This window comes from Diuraphis noxia, unplaced genomic scaffold (genome assembly GCF_037042655.1).
Source record: "Diuraphis noxia isolate RWA-SAM2 unplaced genomic scaffold, SU_Dnox_SAM2 contig0001, whole genome shotgun sequence".
Taxonomy (NCBI): Eukaryota; Metazoa; Arthropoda; class Insecta; order Hemiptera; family Aphididae; genus Diuraphis; species Diuraphis noxia.
In genome coordinates, this window is record NW_028301711.1 from 103388106 (window position 1) to 103414413 (window position 26308).

Sequence of the window (26308 nt, forward strand, 5' to 3'; positions counted from 1 at the left end):
AGCAAACAACAAAGATATTTATGATATTAAAAACTTGTGTTATCATATAATAAAAGTAGAACCCCCAAGGAAAAAAAAAGAAGTTCCACCATGCAAAAATTGTCAACTATTTGGTCACACTCAAAACTACTGTTTCAAAACACCAAAATGTGTAAAATGTAGTGAAGGACATACTTCACTAAATTGCCCTAAGTCTAAGAAATCAAAGGCGAAATGCGCAAACTGTGGTGAAGCACATACTGCAAATTGGAAAGGATGCATCACTTATAAAAATGCAATAGAAAAAGCTCACCCTAAAAAAACTACAGCAGTACAAAGAATACAACAGAAACCTGCGAAACCAGTCACTCAAGAAGTTTCTTTTGCACAGATGGCTAGTTCTTCAAACAAAAATCAAAAGGGTCCACTGATTCAAACCCATACACAACAAAACCAAAATGTACCGTCGCTATCTGACGTTATGTCAGCATTAACAAAATTAAATGATAGATTGGACAGGCTTGAAAATAGCCAGCCGAAAACCAAAGCGCAAAAGAAAAAGAAATGAGTAGAACGCTTCGAATCATAACATGGAACGCTAATGGGCTTGTACAACGAAAACAAGAACTTGAACATCTTATGAATAACGAAAAAATTGATATAGCTTTAATTTCAGAAACCCACTTCACAACGTGGACCACTCTAAAATTACATGGCTATCGAATATATACAACAGAACATCCGAGCAATCGTGCTCATGGAGGAACTGCAGTAATAATAAAAGAAACAATTAAACATTATGAACTTGATAAACATCCTCAAGAATATTTACAGGCAACTAGTGTCCATATCAATGACGACAACAATGATCTAACTATCTCTGCAATTTATTGTCCACCAAGACATAAAGTAGATGACTAAAAATTCATTGAATTCTTCCAGACACTCGGTAGCAGATTCATTGCTGGAGGAGATTATAATGCCAAACACACATTTTGGGGATCGAGATTGATTACCACCAAAGGGCGGGAATTGTTCAAATCAGCAAATACAATTAAAGCACAATTCATTTCAACTAGAAAACCAACATATTGGCCGACTGACTCAAATAAATTACCTGATCTTATTGACTTTTACGTAATGAAAGGAATTTCATCAAATTATACGGAAGTTGAAGGGCTATTAGAACTTACGTCAGATCACATTCCTGTGCTTCTCTCATTAAGCTCTGATGTGATAATGAAACAAAAAAAAATGTCTATAACAAACAAAAAATCAAAACCTAACCTATTCAGAAATACCCTCGAAGAAAATATAATACTTTCAACTCGATTAAGAACAATAGCAGATATTAATATTGCCGTAAAAAAAATAACCTATGACATTGTTAGTGCGGCGAAAATAGCAACTCCGGTAGCTATCAATGGTAATCACCAGTTAACTTACCCACTAGAAATAAGAAAACTAGTCCAACATAAACGTCGAGCGAGACGAACATGGCATAGTACACGGAACCCAACGGATAAAACAGAATGGAACCGAGTAAGCAAAATTCTTCATGACAAAATCAAAGAAATGAAAAATGAAACATTCAAATCATACTTAAGTGGTCTCACTGCAACGGATCATACTGATTATTCATTATGGAAAGCCACAAGACTCATGAAGAAGCCCCGTGTTCAGATACCACCACTCCGTAAAGAAGACGGCACCTGGGCACGAAGCGAACAAGAAAAAGCCGAAATATACGCTCGGCATCTTGAACACGTATTTATGCCAAACACTATTGACTCTGAGCTTGACACCTTGTAATGCCAATCTCTTATGTGATTAGTAAAGCTCTTGAAGAAAAAAAGTACTGCTGTGGAGTATTCCTTGACGTAGCTCAGGCTTTTGACAAAGTCTGGCACAAAGGGCTCCTCATCAAGCTGCGTGATCAGCTGCCACATACCTGGTGTGCACTTCTTGAATCATACTTGACTGACCGTCAATTTCGAGTCATACACGAAGAAGCGATAACCGAATGGAAAGATATATCAGCTGGAGTACCGCAAGGTAGTGTTTTAGGACCTATCTTGTATTTACTCTATACGGCTGATATACCAAACGATAATAACACAACATTAGCTATGTTTGCCGATGATACAGCAACTTTGTCAACACGTAATAGTCAGCTTACTGCAACCAATAACTTACAGAGGTCAATCGACAATATCTTTGCCTGGACAAGACGTTGGAAAATTAAGATTAATGGCGATAAATCGGTGCACGTTAACTATACGTTACGCAAAACCGAAACCATCCAAATAATATTGAATCAATCACCAATCCCACAAAAAAATTCAGCAAAATATCTTGGAATGCACCTTGACTCTCATCTAAACTGGAAACACCACGTCCGTCAGAAAAAAATTCAAATTAAAGAACAAATGCGAAAACTTTATTGGTTAGTCGGACCTCACTCCGAGTTAACCATAGAAAACAAACGTCTACTGTATGTAGCAATTATAAAACCGATCTGGATATATGGCATTCAATTGTGGGGTTGTGCCAGTAAGTCTAACATCGATTTAATACAACGCTGTCAAAATATTGCACTTAGGACCATCACTGCAGCCTACCGGTTCGAAAGAAACAATGCAATTCACCGTGATATGATGCTGCCTACAATAGCAGACGAAATCCAAAGGTTTGCTCGCAAACACGAGACGAGGCTAGATCACCATGTCAATCCATTGGCCATTCAATTATTAGATAACTCCAAGGATATCCGACGTCTTAAGCGTCTGAAACCATACGACTTAGTTTAAGATTTTAGATTAAGGCAGGAGACACTTCATTGGAAGTGACTCCATCAACGTGCAATATACATATATATTTTATGTCAAGTATGTAAAATATGTGTAATTGTCAAACATATTTATAAAGACCTTTGGGTCGTTTAAATAATAAAGCCCCAGGGCATAAAAAAAAAAAATTATTTTTTGCATTTTTGTTGATTTTAGATTCTGAGCGTTTTACAAATTTTTATGTTAGTGTTATCTATATATAGTTATATTTTCAAAAATTTTTAACTTTTTTTGAGTTATTTATAGACCATAGAAATTTTCGAATTTTATGAGAATTTTTTTTTGAATACGATAAAAAAAATGTTGGAATACAAGGTACCTTATGAGCTGATCTTATTGTAGCTAAAAAAAATTAAAAATCGTTAGTCACAATTTTTTTTTATAAGCGTTTATAGTTCAAATTTTTACGAAATCTATCGAAAACGTGAAGCATCAATATAGGTAAAATTTTAAGTAAATTTTTACGAAAAAGCGTAACGATTACGATTTATCCTCAAACGATTTTAAATATTTGTTATTATTCAAAAAGTATAAGTCGTAGATACTTGAAAATTTTACCAGTTATTTAGATTGGCGTTTTATTTACATGATTTAATTTTCAAAATATTTTGAACTATTTATAGACGACTGAAATTTTGAATTTTTCTGAAAATCGTTTTGTAGGTATAATTCATAAAAAGTTTTGTATAAGTAGCTAAGAGTTGAAAATTCCATACGAGACTTTCCATAAGTTTAGCTTATAACAATTATAAAAGAACTTAAATTCTGGTGTATTCAGAACATTAAAACATAAACCACCTTTTTCACCAACCATTCGAAATGATATCTTAGGATGATAAATCATCTTCGTTCAGAATCGCTTTTCGTATACAATTATGATACCTATCATTGGACTCAAATTTAACACTCCTATATACTATATACTAATGATCCATACGGCACCTAATGTACAGCAGAGCGGTACCCATTTACCCGCTTTTTTTGTAATTTATAATACCTTAAAATCCGAATCCTAGTAATTAGTAATATTTTATTACTCTAAGAGTGCTTATGAATTGCACTTATATTGGAAAATTCAATGAAGAGCACAAATCTGTTAAAAAACGTCGCATTATAGGATCAGCGAAAACAGCCGCTTTGACATCAATTTTAAACGAAGGATTGTCGTGCGAAACATTTAGAGAAAGAGAAGCTGAACGGTTAATGAAAATAGGTAAGTGATTTATAATTATATTTAAATATACTTGAACATGTATTTACCTCTAAATCAGCGTTTCCCAACCTGCTTTTGCTCAACGCCCCTTTCAGATTTTAAAAATCTCATACCACCTCCCCTCAATAATTTTTTTAAAAGAATAAAATTTTAGTTTTTAATACGCTATTAAATTAAAGAAAAATTTAATTTAACATTTTAATGGTACAATTTAGTTAATTTTATATTTAATATCTACTAATAATATGAATAATAAACACGTAAATGGTAGATGAGTGCCCCCCTTAGCGCCCTCAGAAAAACTCCCCCTTCAAAATAAAAAATGCCCACAAGAGGGTGGTAGCGCCCAAGTTGAAAATTACTGCTCAGAGATGTTTAAGTATTTGTAAAATTGTTAAAATCTATGATAAGTAATAACACCTGTACTAATATACAATATACATAAATGTTATATAGTAGGTACATAATTAAAAGAAATACCTATAATTGTATTCAAGTAGTTCGTAAGCATGTGCAAAATACATTTAAAATGTATTTTAAAAGTATTTTTCACAAAAAAAATAAAATAATTCATCTGACTTTGTTTTAAGTTGTAATAAACCACACACAAATTTATAAAATGTTTTTTATCACGTTTATTAAAACAGAAAATGAAATAATAAACAATTATTTAAGTATCTATAATGCATGTTATTAATTTAATTTTTTTTTATAAAAAAAAAAATATATATGAAATTAGGAAACACAGAACCTACAATCATTCCAACTGGAGGAGCACTGAGAATAATAAAACATCGCCAGCGCCAAAAAAATAAAAGGCATTCAGATACATTAACGGCATTAGCAATAATGAAAACTGAAGATTACTTCAAAGATGTTTTAAACGATATGGGAGGTAATCCATTTATTTTGCATTATCACAGTGCTGAGCAAATACATTTATACCGAGGATATTGTCGACAAAATAAATACCCAAAACTAATTGTAGATGCAACTGGTAGTGTTGTGAACAACTTTAAAAAATTTAGTACTGTTAAAACAAAACATATCTTTTTGTATGAAGCTTTGGTATATGATCATGAAAAAATGCATAGTTTTACTGTCACCAACATGCTGAGTGAGCGCCACAGTAATATTTCAATTTTTAATTGGCTTGCAAATTGGGTGAGTAGTGATGTTCCACGTCCAAAAGAAACCGTCTGTGATCAATCGTTAGCATTATTATCGGCAATTGTACAATGTTTTACTCAATATTCATCTTTAAAAGAATATATAAATATTTGTTCAGATTTACTGTTGGGAGATCTTCCTACTAACACACACTGGCTCCCTAAATGCTTTGTGAGGACAGATGTTGCTCATTTTATAAAGGTAGCCAGTAAGTGGATACCACTAAAAACCATTTCTAGAAGAGTCAGAGAAGTTATCTTGAGAACAATCGGGTTACTCGTCAAGTGTCAATCTCTTAATGATATGTATGGATTATTGTTATCTTTATTTGTTGTGATAACTAACGAGACGGATGGAAATGATGTACACAGTGGAGAAACAATGTGAAAAACACAAACAACATCTTATACGAGCAACTTCTTCAGGATTTATAGACTTCGAAGAACAATTTAATGACATTATAGCTGCAACTGAAACAGAAGATGAGGCTCGTAAATTAATTGAAGAAGAATTTGATCTTCAATTTTCTGGATTAGATGATGACAATAATCCTTTTCAATCGTGGGCCGCAGAGATATATGACAAGAGTAAACGTACTATAAAAGAAGGAACTGGGATTAATCCAATGTATTTGCCCTCACTAGTACCATTAATTATTAAATGTGTTATGTTGTTGCCACTTTGGTCTGGATTAATGATACCAATATTTGGTTACGGAAGTGAAACAGCAAGTTCAGCAGCGGTCGAATCCAGCTTTAATAAAATTAAGAATACTACCTTCAAACATATATCGCTACCTACTGATTTGGAAATATTTCTAGAGAACCATATCACCTCTCTTCGTGGATCTTCATTGTTACGTCCATGTCAACAAACTAATCTAAATACTCCATTAGATCAAATAGATGAAATTGTTATTGCAAATGAATCGCACCAAATAGGTGACATTTACGAAGCAGATGAACCGAACCAAATACAAGACATTCACGTAGAAGATGGATTAGAACACATAGATGATAACCTACACCATATCGATCAATTAAATCATGAAAACGACATTGACTGCACAGATGACTTAAACCGTATGTGTTCGTTTAATGTAAATAGTAATGCGGAAGGAGCAAATATTTTAACGGAAGAAGACATGTCTGTAGAAAGTTGTAGAAGACGACCAAAAACGTTACAAAAATCCCGCTCTTACCTTTGTCCGAATTCAACCCTTCAACATTTACGGATGAATAATTCAAAAAATCTTAGGTCACTACCAATTATAAAAAATGGCTCACGTGCAGATGAGATTAAAAGCTATTCAATTCAAAATATAGGTAGAGTTATACTTCGTAATACGAGTACTTGTGCCTTTGACACCATAGCATCAATATTAATGGTAAGCTACAGTGACAGTATTGAATACAGTAGTAAAGTAGATTTGAGTACCAATGTATTTCTCAAATTTGTCGCTGGGTTAGTTAAAGATGGAATAACAGCAAGGACATACACCACAAGAGCAGAAATAATGGTAATTTATAAAAATAATTTTAACTAATAAATTTAGGAACTTAATATAAATAATATTAATTTATGTATTATAAAACAATGTAAAGTACTTATTAGTAAAATTATTGTTGTATATTATTTTAGATGAAACATTTACAACCAAATCTGGAAATAATGTCGTATGGTATAACATTAGCTACGTGTGATACAACAGCTGGAAATATACTGCAATCGTTCTTATGCGATTTGCCTACTGCATTTGATACAGTTTTGTGTAGTATTCAAGGTTGTGAAAGAAGTGAACTAATTCAAACACCAATTACAATATTAATGTACAACTCAAATAATAACAAATTAGATGGTTTACAACAGTTTATAGACAAAAGGCTAAGTACTGAAGTCTCAAAGTGTGGATATGTAAAAGATCATAATAATCCCTGCAATGGGCAGAAAACTACTACAGTTAGAGAATCAAAAATGCATTTGTTTATAGAAATATTTAACTGGCAAGGTAAGATTTGATAGACAAAAAGAAAGGCTGGGGCGTTAAATAGTTAAAATTTGATCTATTTTTACTGAGTAATATAACAAGTTACTTTTTTTTTAAAGTTATTTCAACCTTATGAGAGTGAAATTTTATATTAGTATAATATAAGTATAACTGTAAATGTACTACTATTTAATAATACAGTAATATGCTAAAATCAAAAAAAAAAAAAATTATAAATTAAAAAAAATTTGTTGTTACTTTTAATGTATGATTCATTTATGAACTAACGTTATAACATACTTGAATAAATATGAGATAACTATATAAAAATCTTACATATATGTTAAAAGTATCATTACGAACCATACTTGTTACTTTTTAATATTTAACTTAAAATCTTTACAATTAAAAACAAGAAAAGAAATTTTTAACAAATCAAATTATTTAGTTAACCAGCTCCGCCTTTCTAAAAAGTATAAATAAATAAAATAGATGTAATGCAAAATATTAAAATTATTTTTTATTATGAATTATTAAAAATTTGATTTTAATTTTTAGGAGAAAATGTTAATGAATATAGTACAGAAGCTCTTCCTCAACTGGAAATTCAACTAAAAAACATTCCTGAAGTCCTAAAATATTCGGAAAAAAGTTATGAGCTTCGGGGTGTCTGTAGTTATCTTCAAGGACTAAGTCGACTTAGATCGTCAATAGGTCACTATTTTACATATTGTAAACGTGGTCGATATAATTGGGAAATATATGACGATCTAAAAAAAAACCCAAGATGGTCAAAGAAACGACCACAGTTTCTTGTGAAATTTTAATTTATACCATGTAGTTTAAATAAAAATGAATTTTTTTTGTTTGAAAAGCTAAATACATAAAAAGATAGAATACTTATTTAATGTTTTTTTTTATTTTATCTGTTATTGTGCATTGTTTTAGGAGTAGGTAGTCAGCTGTTTTAATGTACGTTATACTCGTATATTATATTATAGCCATAATTTTATAAATTGTATATTTTGATATACTATAGAATTGTTTCTTGTACGTATATATATTATATATAAGGTACGTCAAACTGTAATATGACCAAGGCAACACTTTACTCACGGTAGGTATAAGTATTTGTATGCACACATTTGTAAGTAGGTACCTACATAATTTTAAATTATTTTTTAAAAACGTAACTTGCCTAAAAACATTTTTTTTTAATTTTCAAGTTGTAACTGTGTTGACAACTATACTCAAAGAATGTCGGTACAATAATATGTTATGTTTTATTTATTAGACTCACAAACAACATAAATAAAACGCTTCAAACTACTTTAAATTAATGTTTAAATTGTTTTTAGACAAACAAGTACATCATACACCATTTTTAATTTAATATAATATAATCAGCACAAGTTTAAAAAGTACCTAAACAGAATTTGCAAGTACAATTCGTGCTCAAATCTTTATTTTTCGATTTTGAGGGGGGCTGGTGAAACGGTCAAAATAGATAAAGGCTGATTGCTCGGTAACTATGGGCGTGCGAATTTCGGGAGTTGGCGTGCAAATTCATGCTAATTGCGTGCTAATTATTGGCAAAAGAAAATTTTGGAAAATCTTTATTTTTCGATTTTGAGGGGGCTGGTGAAACGTTTCAACAGCCCCCCCCCCCAAAGTTTATTGATAATATATTATTTAATATTATCATGCAAATTAAGATAATAATCTTGCCAATTCATGCTAATTCCATGCTAATTTTTAGTGCAAAAAAAATTTTAGATTTCTATATGGGGGGGGGGGGGGCGGCGAAACGGACCTCTCGCTTGTTAATACTATTTTCAGAAATCGGTTTCCAACAAAACATAGAAAAATTCTCCTCTACAATTTTTGTTATAGGTATTTATACTGTAAAACCCATCACAACGCCGTATTACTTGAATTACGAAACCATGTTTTTCGGTTAAAAAAATACGCTCGTCGATTAATTACGCTCGTCATGTGCTGCGCCCATATACAGCGGCAGCGTTCGTTACTAGATGTTCATATACCATCACCCCGCGCGCGATAACGGCAGTACCGCACCATAGTTCAAAACAGGTTTTCTATCGCAGCCGTGCGCCGCCTGTACATAACCAGATAAGAAAACGATTATTATAATATAATGTGACAAATATTATTTAATTTTGTTTGGTTTTATATTTTGTATTCGTATCTGAATTTTATACGAATAAAAACTATACTTTATAATAGGTAGTTTTGCTGTAAACCGATTCAATTAGCCGTATTATTTTGAAATTATCGAACTATTTGGGTATGATAAAAAATACTAATTATTACGATATCGAAATAATTAATAATTAGGTGACAAAAAATCAAAATTAAATCAAATGTTATTTCATTTAGTGTACATTGTAATATTATACATAATATATTGTATACAAAATGAAACAATTATTACAAATTAAATGTCATATAATAATTTTATTATAATCATAAGCGTGCGCAGACCTCTGAGTCAGGTATGGCTAAGTTCAATCTGATCATCCACCCCCTGCAGGTCATGGTCACGCAAGAAAAAAATTATAGACATTTTCACCACTAACTTTTAAGTGGCCCTTGTGTTGATGACTGGAAAATGTAAATAATAATTTTTACCTACTTTACGTCACAATCGGTCCGTCCAGCGGGCTGTGGCAATATTTATAAAAATAGGTTAGGTTATACCATATTTATAAATATTGTATTATGACAAATATGATATTGTTTCTACTAGTTTTAACAAATTTATTATGCGTCTATGCAATTGTTCAGTTGACTACTGGGCGTCTAGACTGTAGTGTATTTTTTCCAGGTTTACACATATTTTGTTTTGTTAAATTTTTTTAAATGGATAACCATAAAGTTAGTAATTCTAATAAAAGGCGAATAGCACCGTCGAGACGTAAAAGTATAAAAAAACTAAACTTTGAAAGAATTAATAATTTCACTAAAAGAACACCTAAATGGTAAGTTATATTTGTATTAAATTATTATATAGACAAAAAGTATATAGGTAGTTAGACTAAGAGTCATAGGTACCTATTATTTTTATACACAGGGAACCTACCACATCGATAAGTGATTTATTAGCATCTGAAGAAACTGCAGAACCTTTACCATTTATGTAAATTATTATTAAATTATCATATAGACAAAAAGTATATTGTAAGTGTTCAATCCGGACCGAGTGTATGCGTTATCGGCCACACTCCAACCAAGTCTCCAATAGTCTCGTGCCCTTTTGCCCCGACGCCGTGATACGACTTTATCGCGTGGGCTATCGTCGCCGCCGTCGCGTATCGACAATTGACCATTGTCCGCGGCAACGACACTTTTTCGCCGACTTTTCCCGTGTGAAGGCGGCTCTGTGTGACGTGATCGTCGTGTCGCCATTTTTGGCCCGAGTTGCACGTTGCAGTTTGTGATCGTGGCAGTTCTGCCTTTAGTACACGATATTTCATTGTGTTGAGACGCATTATTGTACTTACGTGTGTATATCGAACGCGTCGCGTCCTTTTTGCGCTATTACATAGTTCATCGTTGAACTTAGTGCTGGACTATACGCGCATGTCCAAGTAGCTGCGGCACCCACGTGGTTGCGTATGTCAATTTTGACTTGTCGGCTGTTGCAAACAATTTTGTACACTTCGTGTGTTGTGTGCGAGGTCGAGACCTGATTGCATATTTGTCCAAAGCACTTGCGAAGCTAAGAAGGCGTTCTCCCCGTTCCGGATCGCCGTCAATCATCATCGGCAGTCAGCTCTTCCAGTAGCATTCAGAAGCCGGGCTGTTGAGGTCGTCCACGTGTAAGCGACACGCTCACCGAAATCAGGTGATATCATTATAAACTGTATTTCATTGTTATCATTTATTCATATTATTTATTTTATTACTGTTGTCATTTTGTATTATTATTATTTACGGTATAGAATTATTGTTCGGTTTGTTAGCCGACATAGTTATTTAGTTGTGCTACCTACCGTTTTATATACTTTTGGGGCGCCCTTTATTATTCATATTATTATTGATGAGTTCTATATTGTAATATTATCAACTGTAATTATTATATTGTCATTAAGGGAATCTGTTCCCGACATAAGCAGCTGTTATTTTTATTGTTCACGTAATAAGTTGGTCACCCTATCTCTGTCTAACACCTGCGCAAGTTGCGGCAGACAACTGCATATATCGTAAGATCTGTTGCAGCGCCAACAGTAAGACTATGAGTCATTCGTCTATTATTTTTATACACAGGGAACCTACCACATCGATCAGTGAATTATTAGCATCTGAAGAAACTGCAGAAATTTAAATGCTTTATAAATTAAATATTAAGATTGTGTGTAGTGTATAATATTGAAATATTATAATATTATAATATTGAAATATGATAAAACCATGAAAATTTGAAGATATTTTGTAGTTGAAATTTCATAAAATTTTAAATATTTATACCTAAGATTTGAAAATTTGGTACAAGGTTCCTCAAAAGATTTTCTTCAAATTTCTATAAAAAAAACTCTACTGGAATAATACCAAACATATTTATGAGCATTGGAAATTTAAATTTTTACGAAATCACGTAAAATAACGATTTAGTCTCAAACGATTTTTGATATTTGTTTTTATTCAAAAAGTATAAATTGTAGAGACTTGAAATTTCCACCAGTTGTTTAATTTGACATTTTATCACATATTTTTTTTTCAATATATTTCGATAATTTCCAGCTATTTTTAGGCATTTGAATTTTAATAAAAATTTACCAATTTTACCGTAATTTTACTCAGTAAATGACCAAAAAATTTTTTTACGTAAAATCCACATCACTAGTTTTTATTTTAAAGGAGATGGAGATTCTAGTGTTACTAAAAGGCTACAAGAGGTAATGCCATACGGTGCAAATTTTTTTATTGTAAAAATTGAGTGCCGTAACCATTTATTACGGAGTTATGGCACAAAATTGACAGGAATAGTAAAAAATACGAAATATCCAATTTCAATTAGGAACCATATAAAAAAAAATCCCGTACGATTTCGAAGTACCATAACTTTGGCCATGGATTACCGCAGCAAGTTGCAATATGAGACAAAAGAAGAGAAAATATTTGGTAAGCGAGTTTATTTTTCATACAAAATAATGTAAAATAAAAATGTATAATTAATAAATACCCAGGTTTACGAAAAGATATCACAAATAGTTTTCGACATATTCTTGGTTACCATAGATTATGTGAACCGTATTTTTGCAATGGTCCTAAGCCAAACGAAATTAATTATATTGACGAAGCTCTGACTACTGGTTTGTTAGAAGAATTTATTCAAATAGTAAACCGCTTAGCAAATAATGCTGAAAGTTTATTGATGAACGTTGACAATAATATTTGTGAACAATTTTATAGCATCATAAATAAACACCTTTCTGGCAAACGAATAAATTTTTCACAAAGACATAATTACAATGTCCGAGTAGAAGCAGCTTTACTATCTCACAACACATCTGGAAAATACATACGTACTATTCATAAAGCATTAGTTCAATATAAAAGTCCTGGTAAGAAAATAAATAATTATAATATAGACTATGTATATATTATGTATATCTTGGGAGAATTGTAATTGAATGCTTTGATTTCAATTTTCAATTCTACAGCAAATAGATAATTATAATGCAGCTTATAAATTATTTTATATGATAATTTTGGCGTTTTATTTTTTTAGGAGATGTTGGTAAAAAGTTCTTAATTTCAAAAGAAAAGAAAAATGATCAGAGAAGAAGACGTATGTTATTTAATGAAAATGTACCTTGACACACTAAACATTACGGTCCGGACGCTGATTATGAGTTAGCCGAACCTCTAGAAAACGACGAAACCTTTGACTATGACGAAATCAAATTTAAATTTTTAAACACATTATCTATGAATATGTATCAGCGAAATACTTTAGAAGAAGAAACTCGAAGTCAATCAAATTCTAAGAAGTGGCACATAGAAAGACGAAAGAGATTAACTGCCTCAAATTTTGGACGCGTATGCAAAAAAAGAGCCACTACATCATGTAAAAATCTGGTATATGATTTAGTATACAGAACTTTTAATTCAAAGGCTACGGAATATGGGAAAGCAATGGAATCTTCGGCAATTGCGGATTTTGAAAAAACTATGTTTTTAAAAGTTAAGCCATGTGGTTTTTACTGCGATTTAGAATACCCATTTTTGGGAGCCAGTCCAGGTAATATTAAAAATAGACTTATTTATAGGTTATAATGCATTATTACCAATGTTTTTTATTAAAAAATAATAAATAATAAGAATCTTAGTATAAAAAAAAAACAAAAACCGGGAAAGTCGCTTTGCTGTATAGTAGGTGTCGAGTGGGTAGGTCAAAGTGTAGGTAAAAATTTTGTAAATACATAAACACAGTTTTTTTTATTAGAGTTTAAAGTTCAAATATTTCCGAAATTCGTCAAAAACGCCAAAATTTGCAAGTCATTTTGAAGAAAAAAATTCATAAAATATTTAATATTCACCTAAGGTTTGAAATTTCAATACAAGGTTTTAGATAAGTTTAAATTTAATTAATCATAAATAAACGTCGAATGATATTTCGTTAATATTTTTTATGAATTATTATGAAATTTTTATGAATTATTTTTTAAATTCATGTAAAACTCATCAAAATCATCTCCGTTCAGAATCGTTTTTCGTACACAATGATATCTATCATTGCATTCAAGTTTAACCCACTCGACCCCTACTATACAGCAGAGCGCGACTTTCCCGGTTTTTTTTATATTAGTTTGTCTTAAAAATATTGTTATTAGTTTTAAAAATTCAGGTAGTTGTTTAATAGAATTTGAATTCAATATATTATATTTTGTAAAAATTGTACAGATGGAGTGATTGATGATGACACTATTATTGAAGTTAAATGTCCAATATCAGCTAAGGATTATGATAATTTTATTGATGCTTTCAATGACAAAAAGGTGTTATGAATAATTTTTAGCTCATACAATAATTATTTTCTTTGTGGTAATAATTATGATTTATGATTACCTATTTTATTTCTGTATATAGTTGCCACAATGTGAACTTTTTGATAAAAAATTAAAATTAAAAAAAAATAGCAACTATTACTACCAGATCCGAGGACAAATGCATATTTGTAAAAAAACAAAATGTTATTTTGTAATTTATACTAGCTATTGGACAAGTATTGAAAGTGTAGATTATGATGATGATTTTTGGCAGTCTAAAATGGCACCAAAATTAGAAAAGTCGGTATTTTAATAAATGTAATGACTGTGCAAAACTTAGCATATAAACTTATGTACATTTATAATTATATATTTAATTAATATAATATTACGGTTTTATATCATTATTATAGTTTTTATATGAATTGTCTACTGCCGGAATTGATCAACCCACAATTTGGAAAGAGGTTACTTGTTTCCGATATAAAAGACCCGCGGTGACGACTGTAAACAATTTTGTTACTACATTTCATTATATTAAATAATCAATAAATTATTATTGAAAATAAAAAATGTCGAAGTGTTTAAGTAGGTACACATACAATATACATAATATACATAAACTTTTGTTATTATTGAAAAAAATCCTTGTTTACTACACTACTACTTTCAACTTTGCCTACTGTCTACTAGTAGTTTGTGAGTTTAAACCCAGCAGCGAGCGCGCCGCGTGAATAGAATTATATATGGGTGAGATACATTTTTAACTACAAAATAATTATTACAATTAAATTTGATAAAATTAGGAGAATAATCAACTATCGTACGAAAAGTGCTTCAGGTTACCTAAAGTTAAAATGTAAAGACCCAACATGGTTACTAAAAAATGTATTTACTCATAACGAATTGAAGGGGTCAATGGATAAAGGTGTTAACTGACATTTTTTCAAAAATGCATTTTATTGCATGAATAAAGGTGTTATAATGTTATAAACATTATATCAAAATTTGATATGGTTTTATTTAGTAGTTACCGAAATAAAAAATTGATAAGAGTGTTATAAGAAGAATTAATCATTAGTTGTAGTGGATAAAAGTGGTAGTGTATGTTAACTCCTTAGAACAAAGTGTTATTGGATATTACCGCCTTTATCCATGCTGTTATTGAATTAAATTTCGGTGTTATTTTGTATATGTATTTTTAGACATTATCTGCAAATATTATAACAACTTTTCTTCGTGGATTGTTTTTACTTTAATTATTGTTATTGGTTAATTTTATTATTATCAAATAATAATGTTATTAACAATTTTTGTTTGTTTGATATTGATTATCGCGATCGGTTCGTACGTCGCGTTCGTTTTGATTTATTTTATATTTTTACATTAAAACTGTGGTTTTTGTGTTGTATTTGGTTTGGATTAATTTATCCAATAAAATAGTTATCTTATTGTGTTATGTTTTATTTACTCTACACATTATGAGTTCTCGAGCTAAATTCCTAGTGGATAAAGCACGTGAAATCCAAAATATTACTCCATTAAGCCGAACTAGACCTAAGAACCAAATTAAAAAGAATTTGGAAGAAAACCTTTTCAGTGATTCAGGTAAAACATATTTTGTTGTTATACTATTATTTATTGATAAATTTACACATATTAACACTAGGTATTGATAAAAATAATTTAATGTTACAAAGAAAATAATTAATAACTTCTAAAATTGTATTTTAAAGATTCTTTTCAAGAATATTCGAGTGATGATGATTACAACCCCAGTTCTGTACAAGCAATATCAGAAACTTCTTCGGGTACAATATATTTTTAATAATTAGTATGTTCTTACTACTACTCATTTTATCATATTTCATGCATTTTTAAATCTTATCATAGGGTATAATGGGTATATTGAAAGTGCCAATATTATATTAGATAGTCCAAAAGAGAATGCAAATGATAATAATTGTTTATCTACTTATGAGTCACTAGCCTCATCAAGGAAATTGTTGTTTAATGGATCAGATTTGAATACATTTAGTAAGTATATAAAATAAAAAAATAAACACTACCTACATATTTTGTTATTATTTTTATTCCTGTTTTTTTTTTTCAAAATGTTTTGTTTTGGATACTGATTATATACTTGAAACGAATGAACATCCGTCTGTTGTAAGACAGTTGATTTTTGATTTGAATAGTTCAGGTAAATTTTACAAGATTATTTTGTATGTTCTAGTATCTAAATAGTTTCTAAATAGTCTATTCTATATAACCCAATATTACTTTTATTTTTAGATCCATTAATTAATAATGATGTATTAGAGATAGAGAGATCACAAGCAAACAATGATACCACAAAACTGATTAATTTACTAGGTCCAGACAAAGAGCAGGGATTAATTTATGCAAATTCAAATTTGAATATTGAAGGTAAAAATTATAATACATGCTTATTGTGTACTAATATGACTAATATTTTATTTTGATTATGAATATATATATGTTTGCACCTACTAATATATATTATATATTGCTTATTACATATATAATAATAATTTATTATTATTATTGTGGTTTTTAACATTCAGATATAAATGTCATACCTGAGATCCCACAAGCAAACGGAGACACTGATCAATTTATATTTTTTAAACAAAGACCAATAGTTACCACGAATAAAAATTTTAATTTTAATAATATATGTAAAAATTATATTACATGATTTTTGCATACTAATATATTTTTATTTTAAATATGAATATTTTTGCTGCCAATTCATACCTATTATGTATTTCTTATTAAACATACCTAATAATAATTTATTTTTTTAATATTAAGATGTAAATATCATCCCTGGGACTCCACAAGCAAACAGAGACATAACCCAATGTATATTATATGAATTAAGACCAACTGCTACTGGTATGTGTATAAATTAAAAATATAATAAATTATGATAAATTAGTAATTTTTTTATTGTTTAGATAATATACAGCCCGAAGCTTTCAATAATGTTATTGATGAACCTATTAATGATGTATTACTAGAAAAAAAGGCAAGTAGAAAGAGAACACTTAATCAAAACAATTGGAAAAGAAAAAAAGCAACTATTGAAAGGAAAACAGGCAAACAGTATACAACACAAAAAGGAGTGATTGTTCCAGCAAAGTGTGCTAATGAAGGTCAGCTGTGTATGTCAAAATGTTGCTTAAAGTGTACCACTACAGTAAATTTGGAAAGAAGAAAGCTTCTATTTGAATCTATGAACAATATTTTCTATCATAAGCTTAATTTTATTATATTCTGTTTTTCTAAGTACAAGTATTATTCATAGTAATATTATAAATATTGATTTGGTTAATATTTGATAAAAGTTAATTAATTTTTTTTTTTCATTGGTGTTTCAAGTTCTAAACATAAAAGTTATATTATATTGTTTTTTGACTAATAATGTATTTTATTAAAAATAAATTATAAAAACATTTTCTCCTTATAACTCATTTATTCACAGTACCTATTACATATTTATACCATTATTTTATGGATAAAGGTGTTAAATAAGGTTTTTTAGTTACATGGTGGAAGTACAATATCCAAGTTATAGTATGTTACAGAGGACCCCTAGACCCATATTAATACTCTTATAAGTAATTTCATATATTGAATATCAAAAAAGTTCCATGGCTTACAAATATTTAGTTACAAAAGTTGTGTTTGTGAACAATTTCAAAAATGTTAGTTAACACCTTTATCCATTGACCCCTTCAATTATTATTTTATGCGTATTTTAATTACTTATAAGGTTACAAATGTAAATCAAGCTATCTGCTTAAATTTGTTGTAATTTATGTATTGTTACACATATTTGAGTAAACAGGAGCTTTCATTAAAAAGTAAGTCTAGTGAGGATCGAGCGCGCGGAGTAATGGTACGTGCATTAGAAATACACGGGTGACAATTTACGCAATGGCCAATGCCAATATTGTGGGTGCGTTCCGGTTAGACGCTTACGCGCTTACAGTGCTCACGCTCGTGTTTATGAACCGTTCCACTATCAAACAGACGCATATAATGGCTTTGCTCACGGTTCAGGTGGAACGCGTGTGAACCTGCTGTGAGCGCTTAAGTGCAAAATGAAATTGATAACAAGATAAACAAATTTTTTTTGTTCTTACGAATAATTGTTTGATCATTCAGTTTTACTAATTAATTTCAAATTTGCCAACATTTTTTTACTTATTCTACCTATTAGTGTTTTTATAATGGATAATTCTAATGAGCGTGATTTAGTTATCAACAATGCTATACAACAATGCTGTGACATTATATTTTCCTCTTCGTCTGATGACAGTGACGATGACGGCAATGAATATGAATATGTAGTACATTGTTTAGAAAGTATAGAAACTAAAACTGCAATACCTAGGTTGCAAAATTATGTTGAAACGATCGTACCACAATTCAATGATGGCCAATTCAAAGCTCATTTCAGGTTAGAAGGTGTTAATAATAAAATACATTCGCCAAAGAGTTAATTACTTTTAGCAGATAAGAGTATATACAAATAAATTTAACAAATACTATTTTATAGGACGCTTCCAACCACATTCGAATTTGTATTGACTCTAATTGCTCCAAAGTTAAATAGAACAAAGCCAGGTTACAAACCTGTTTCACCAAATAAACAATTTTTAATTGCAATTTGGAAAATGGCTACTCCGGACTCTTACAGGTATTTTTGGTATACATACTTAATAATATTGTTACATGCAAAGCTACTGTTGTGTGTATTATATTATTATAATTAGCTATATCTATTTTATTATATCTAAAAATTATTTAGATCAATTTGTGAAAAATTTGATGTGGGGCGGGCAACTGCATTAAGATGTATCAGAAGAGTCATTGTTGCTTTGGAAATTTTGGCACCAGCTTTCATAACTTGGCCAAGCGAGGAAAAAGCTGAGGAAATTAAAAATGGATTTTTTTCTACCAGCACTTTTCCAAATGTGCTTGGTGCAATTGATGGGATGCATATTAACATTCCTGCACCTCATGACCATCAAGAAGCTTATGTTAATAGAAAAGGACACCATTCAATTCAATTACAAGTATGTTTATATTTTCATTTTACATTTTAAGTATTATTCGGTATTAATTCACTGATTTTTCACAGGCCGTGTGTGATAATAAATGTCGTTTTATTCATTGCTATGCTGGGAATGTTGGTTCAGTACACGACCAACGGGTTTTCAGGTTATCTGAAGTGAAAAATTACCTTGATGATCCAACTAAATTTCCTAGTAACACTCATTTGATTGGTGATGCCGCTTATACATTACATGAACATTTACTAGTACCATACCGTGACAATGGGCACTTAATTCAAAAGCAAAAGAACCTTAACTTTTGTCATTCCTCTGCCAGGATGGCAATTGAACGTTATTTTGGTTTTCTTAAAGGGCGGTTTCGAAGTCTTCTGACAACCTTGGATATGAAACGTGTCGATCTAATCCCCAAATATATTATTGCATGCTGTGTTTTACATAATATATGTTTATTTAAAGATGATGAGTTTCCTGATCCACACGAAACACCACCTGTAGATGATAATGTACAAGTTCGTGGAGAGTTGGTTGCAATTAATCGTCAAGGAGCAATTAAGAGGGATAATATTTGTGATCAACTACCTCTTCGACATATATAGACATATCGTTACAAATGTTAAAGAATTAAAAATATTTGTAGTGTACCCATTATTTACATTGAATTAAAAAACTGTATATATATTATATTGTTTTGATTAAAAATAGATTAATTTCCTATATGAAAAACCGAATATCTAGTGAATAATGATAAAAATAAATCAACCTTACTTTATCTTAAATTTAAGCCCATGACCAATCCTACAAAGGCTACATCTAAGTGACCGACACTTTCTGGAAGTCCAAAGTTTAGAAATTATGTGGTAAAAATAGGATTAATAAGTTAAATAAGTTAAATCATCAGTCTTTATTTTCCAAAGTATTGCCTTTAGCCGCATTAACAACAAAATAATAAATAATTTATATAATATCTACAAGTACTTAACAGATAATAATCTTTAGTCACATATCAAATTATATCCAATCTTAGGTTTGGGAATGTGGCAGGTAATATATTTTATTTACAAATAAATAGGGATTTTAATTATTGATTTTTAGTCTCTAAGACATTAACAAGCCTAGCTAAAAGATTAATAGCCTCCCGTTTCTGTTCCATTTTCTCTTTATGCCTCTTTTCTTTGTTTTCTTCGGATACTTCCCTATTTTCCTCAATCGATAATTACACTTTGTCTACCGGAGATGAATAGTTGTATTTTTTTTTTCGGAAGTTCACGATGAGGACTTATATCAGAAGCGAGAGAATTGTCCACTTCAGGTTGGTCCCTTTTCCCCGTTGATGAAACAGTTGCTATGGGGGTAATGTAGGGTTTCACCCCTAACAAGCCATCCATAATTTCAAAACATAGCCAAGTTCTGGGGCCATTTCCAGACTTACCGTTATGGTCCTTGATTGACTTGTAAGTCCTCTTCAGACCTCCAAATTTAGACTGGCATTGAGGACCAGTTACACTGTATGTATTCTTTACCAACTCATCTGATATTGATTGCCAAATCTTCTTTTGTGAAATCCGCCCTGAACAAAAGTTGTCTGCCGTTTTCCTGTATTCCTCAATCAGTAGTAATATGGCAGCATGAGGCCATTTAAATAAACTTGCATCATCCTGTTACTGTTGTTCTATCTGCTGCTGTTGCAGTTGTTCAGTCTGCTGCTGTTGCAGTTGTTCAGTCTGATGCTTTTGCAGTTGTTCTGTCTGCTGCTGTTGCAGTTGTTCTGTCTGCTGCTGCTTACATTTATTTAACATTTGAGCAGCAAATGTCATATCTGAACAAAAAAATAATCGAAAAATATATACCTAATAATAATTAAATCCAAATTTAGTTTACTCTTATAATACCTGAATTCATCCGACTTGCTTCATCACTCGTCACATATATCACGTATTTATCTCCATCCACCCCATCCGTTATTGTGACAGCTACCGACATATTTAATTATTTAAATTTTATATAAATTGAACTTAGATTTATATAATATTTTTAATAATATTTAATATTATATTATTTTAAATTTGTATTTATCCAATTAACTGATAAATTGATAACTGATAAGATATCCCAAACGCTTACGCTGCACTACCTATTTCGTGTGAGTGTTCGTGAGCGCCGAACGATGACGTAGAGCTCAGATCTCGTGACGTCACGGTTGTAGTGTGAGGTGTGAGCGCTTATAAATGCCAAGTGGAACTCACTGGGAGCGCTCATGAGTGCTTGAAACGTACAAAGCGTCCAACCGGAACGCACCCTGTATGGACTCGGTCAACTAGAAATAATAATGCGCCTCTCCTGCGATTACGCCGCGTAGTCCGCCACGGAGACAGTGGGCGTGGTTACGTCCGGCCGCGACGGCGGCGATACGGAGCACAACGCCATCTCTGGAGCGTTGTATACGTAACACTTTTACTGTTGCACACTCTTAATGATTCTGTTTCACAACGAATGGCTCTTAGCAGGAAAAATTTTTTGTAGAATCCATGACGTCATATCTCATGAAACTGTGATAAGACGGACTATGATAACAATGATAACGAGAATATCAATGTTGTTTTTCAAACTTCAACTGAAAGTCTGAAACTTGAATTTGCTTTTACTTCACTTAAATCAAGTTCTATAAGTTTAAACTTTTACGAACAACATTATGTATTCCTGTGAAGTTTGCGAAGCAAAGTTTCAATCAATTAAAGGTTTTAACAAACATATGAGGATTAAACATAAAGACTTAAAAAAAACTAAAGTTATTAAACGTAACTTATACACATGCAATGATTGTAACGAAACTTTTGACTTAAAAAAGGTTTTGATTCAGCATGTCAAAAGCTATTTGATGAAAAATGTACAGCGTCAATCATTATGTTCGTTATGTCTGAAATCCTTTTCATCAATGTCTGGATTGATTGTTCATTTACAGAGTATACATAATGTAAATATTGAGACGAAATTGCTACATTTTCAAAATATAGAAGGTAAACTAATTTATTACTACATTGTTGGTGTTGTATGTATGTGCTCTGACTCAGTGAATACCATTATTGCTGGTAAATATCGTACTTGGTAATTTTGTTATTTGTGTCTAATATTGTTTAATTCTGCCTAGGATAACGATATAAGTACCTGGAGAAATGTTGTGTTTTTTGTGTTTTATTGTGAAACTGTCGATGACTGGATCAGTTTTATTTTTATAAAGTATTCATTATGTGAGCGTTAAATTAAAGTAGGTAGATAAATATTCTGGGTACCTAATAAGTTAATTTTTTTTTACTTTATCATATTTTGAATCTGTATGTACTATTTACCAAGGCTGGGCAAATTAATGATTTTTGTAACTGCAATTAATTAAAATCATTCAATATTTAAACTTGTTAATACCCATTTTTATAACCACTAAAACTTAAGAGGTAAGTTATTTTGATATAAATATGGGGAGAATATCTATTGGTCAGTTATACATTTTGGTTATAATTATAATATACAACTCTGACATAATATAATTTTCTTAACTTTATAAAGAACACTGTAGCAATTTTTTGTTGCAATATTATTTTTACTATGTTATTAACAAGTTTTGTTTGATCAATTAGATTCAATATCTGAGGGTAAAACATTAATTTGCCCTGCCTTGGTGAATATAAAATAGTACATACAGATTCAAAATATGATAAAGTAAAATAAATTAACTTACTAGGTACCCAGAATATTTATGTATCTACTTTTATTTAAGTCAAATATTTACCAGCAATAATTGTATTCTCTGAGCCAGACCACCTGCATACAACACCAACAATGTAGTAATAAATTAGTTTACCTATCTCCTCTTCATCGTTTAATATGTTCCGGAGTTCTCACCCTTTTTGGATTATCAGGATTATCTTTAGTTTCACTGTTCATTTTAAAAGAATTAATAATTTAATACAACATAAAATATGATTTAACAATAGGCAAACGATGGAAAAACTGAGAACTGACTGATTAAGATCAATAAAATAGTACTGCTCTTGCTAATATTATAAATAATAATTGCTATTAAAATAGTCGTTACTCCCTATTTACTTATTTGCAAAGAGGTAATAGTATAGTAAAATACTTTAATATATCATTTTATAAAATAAAAATAATATTATATAATATTATATTACAATTTACTATTTTGCTATTAATAAACATTTATTTTAATAGGTAGTATTATTATTTTTAATGGTTTGGTGGGGGATCGTACCAAACTTTAAATTATCGTATTTTCCCACCAAGATCGTATCATCTGGCAAGGTCATCAAGTTTCAGACTTTCAGTTGAAGTTTGAAAAACAAAACATTGATATTCTCGTTATCATTGTTATCATAGTCCGTCTTATCACAGTTTCATGAGATTTGACGTCATGGATTCTACAAAAAATTTTTCCTGCTAAGAGCCATTCGTGTTTCACAAGACATTAACCACTCATTAATTTTATCCTAGACAAAAATACATATGATATACATAATGATACACTATTATTAATATAAATAAATAAATAATTAAAAATATATATAAAACAACAAAATATTATGATAGCAATTTAAAAAAAAATATATTAAATAACATTTTATTTTATAGGTTCAGAATTTCATGTTTTCATCACTAATCTAACTTTTTCAACATTTTAAAAGATTTTGGAGCTTAATATATTAATTTAAATTCAAAAAATGTACAATTTCTTTTGTTGTAAAATGTATATCAACTACCTACTAACTTTAAATGATATAATAAATAAATGAATATATGTTATACATTTTTATGTTTATTTATTTGCACACAAAGCACATGAAATATTAGTAAATGTTTCATAATTATTAATATTACCATTAAAGTAACTACTTATTTAACTTATTGGTTAGTATATCAATAAGTTTTATTGAATATTGATGAATAATCTTTATAATAATAATTTGAAAAATACATAATATTAATTTATTACCTACTATTTAACCTTAACCATTTAGTAGAGGTATTAAAGAGTTGAGTATTAATTTAACTAAACGGTACAGTATTATGATAGAATAAAGTATTAATATAAAATTTAGACAAATCAACATTTATTTTTAACAATATATTAAGAAATATACCTATATTAATGTCAAATTGTCAAATATATATTTTGATATTAATTATATTACAAGGTAAAGTATATACTTCTTACTTCAGTTTTATTGACTTTTTCAATATCACGCTTCCCTGCTTGAGTTGAAGGTGGAAAAAGATTTTTGGAAACCTTTTATTTAATTTATAAACCAAATCATTAAAATCGAGTTTATTCCAGTATTTTAGTTACTTCTTACCTTTTTAGCAGCTTCAATCATTTTTCTTGATCGTTTCATTTTAACGAATACGACACAATAATAATAAAATTAATATTCAGAACTTCGATAGGCGACATAAAATAAAATATATTTTATGGTGTCACAGTATCACTATCACATATAATTTGATAACTCGCTGTAAACAAACCAGTATACTTAAAGGAATACGGACGATTAGTGCTTACGTCATACTTGTTATCATTCTTATCAATGGATCCAAACAAATATTATAACGTATTAACGTACTATGTTAAATTAAGTTAATAAGTTATATAGTCGCTTAAAATTAATATTTTAATTATATTCATGCGGTTTTAAGCTAATAATATATAATTTATACATAATTTTAGAAATTTAAAAGGTCCGTGTGCGCTATGAACTGAGTTTAATACTGCTTGCGAGCCTATTTTTGCTATGCTTGTCAACTATAGATTGCTTACCTTTTAATTTTGCATTCTAAAATTGTATATAAAATTATACAGTTAATAGTATTTTTGTATTATATACAGATATTATTTAAATATGGTTTTATGCTGGGTATTTGGTTGTTCTCATTACACGGAAAATAGTTCCTGTATCTTTTATCGCTTTCCAAAAGAACTAAAATCAAGAAGACATTGGATCAAATTAATAAGGTAGCTTTTTCACATAAGTCCAGTGGCGGCTATCCTATACCTCAAGTGTATCGACGGATACACATGATTTTGGGGTGGGTGAGTAGGTGGTTGACTGCTTGACATATTATAGGTATTATATTTATATTATAATATAGTGTAAATAGCAAATAGTATACAATTATCTTACTGTATTGCTCTATTCGGATAAAACATTTTACCTAAACAAATATTGGTGTATAAATGTATAATAAATTAATATGTATGTGTATAAGGAAAGGTGGGTGGGTGGGTGGGTGTCCACAGATTTTAGTAATTTGGATACACCTGAAAAATGTACTGTAGCCGCCACTGCATAGGTCCCTACATGGTACATCATCAATAAATTCATTTTGTTTGGTAATATATGTATTGATAATAATGATACTGAAACAATTTTAATTTTTTATTTAGTTGACAATTTTCAGTGAACACTGGAAAATTATAACTAAAATGTTATATAAAAATTCTTGAATTAAGTTTGTTAATGAAAGTATGCCCTTCCAATTCACACCATATGTTGTATCCAACATTGCTTAATATAAACATATTTTTATTATATAGGCACATATTTTATAACTAATACTACATACTATAATAACTAACCCTACCTAACGTTTGGATTCTGCTTATAAGCCTTAGCTATGTTAAATATGTTCTTTAGCCTTTAGGTATTAAATTAAATAAGATAGTTAGGGTTGCTTGAAATGTTGTGTGATTTATTTTTATTTTACTACATAACTTTTTGGTTCAAAGATGAATAAATCATATTTATTATATTAGAAGAACAGATGAACCTAAATCAGGTGCTCGTGTATGTAGCTGTCACTTTCAAGATGGAAATAAAATAAATGGTCCTACAATACTTCCTCATCGTTTAAATCAATTTGAAACTCATCATCTTACACCAGAAAAGAAAAAGACCCGCAAGAACTTTTCAAAACTT

At 30.1% G+C, this 26308-nt stretch overlaps 2 protein-coding genes across 2 annotated transcripts; both read left to right on the top strand.

Annotated features, from left to right (window-relative positions):
• The first annotated feature begins 12975 nt into the window (after positions 1–12975).
• On the top strand, positions 12976–14759 carry LOC149063018 (uncharacterized). The gene is made up of 4 exons (XM_089215489.1): positions 12976–13466; positions 14129–14223; positions 14315–14518; positions 14628–14759. Exons 1-4 carry the CDS (start codon positions 13154–13156, stop codon positions 14757–14759), a joined length of 744 nt encoding a protein of 247 aa, XP_089071615.1. The 5' UTR covers positions 12976–13153.
• A 499-nt stretch (positions 14760–15258) lies between these two features.
• On the top strand, positions 15259–16284 carry LOC149063019 (uncharacterized). Its single transcript, XM_089228171.1, has 3 exons — positions 15259–15822; positions 15951–16025; positions 16108–16284. Exons 1-3 carry the CDS (start codon positions 15696–15698, stop codon positions 16266–16268), a joined length of 363 nt encoding a protein of 120 aa, XP_089084297.1. The 5' UTR covers positions 15259–15695; the 3' UTR covers positions 16269–16284.
• The last annotated feature ends 10024 nt before the right edge of the window (positions 16285–26308 follow it).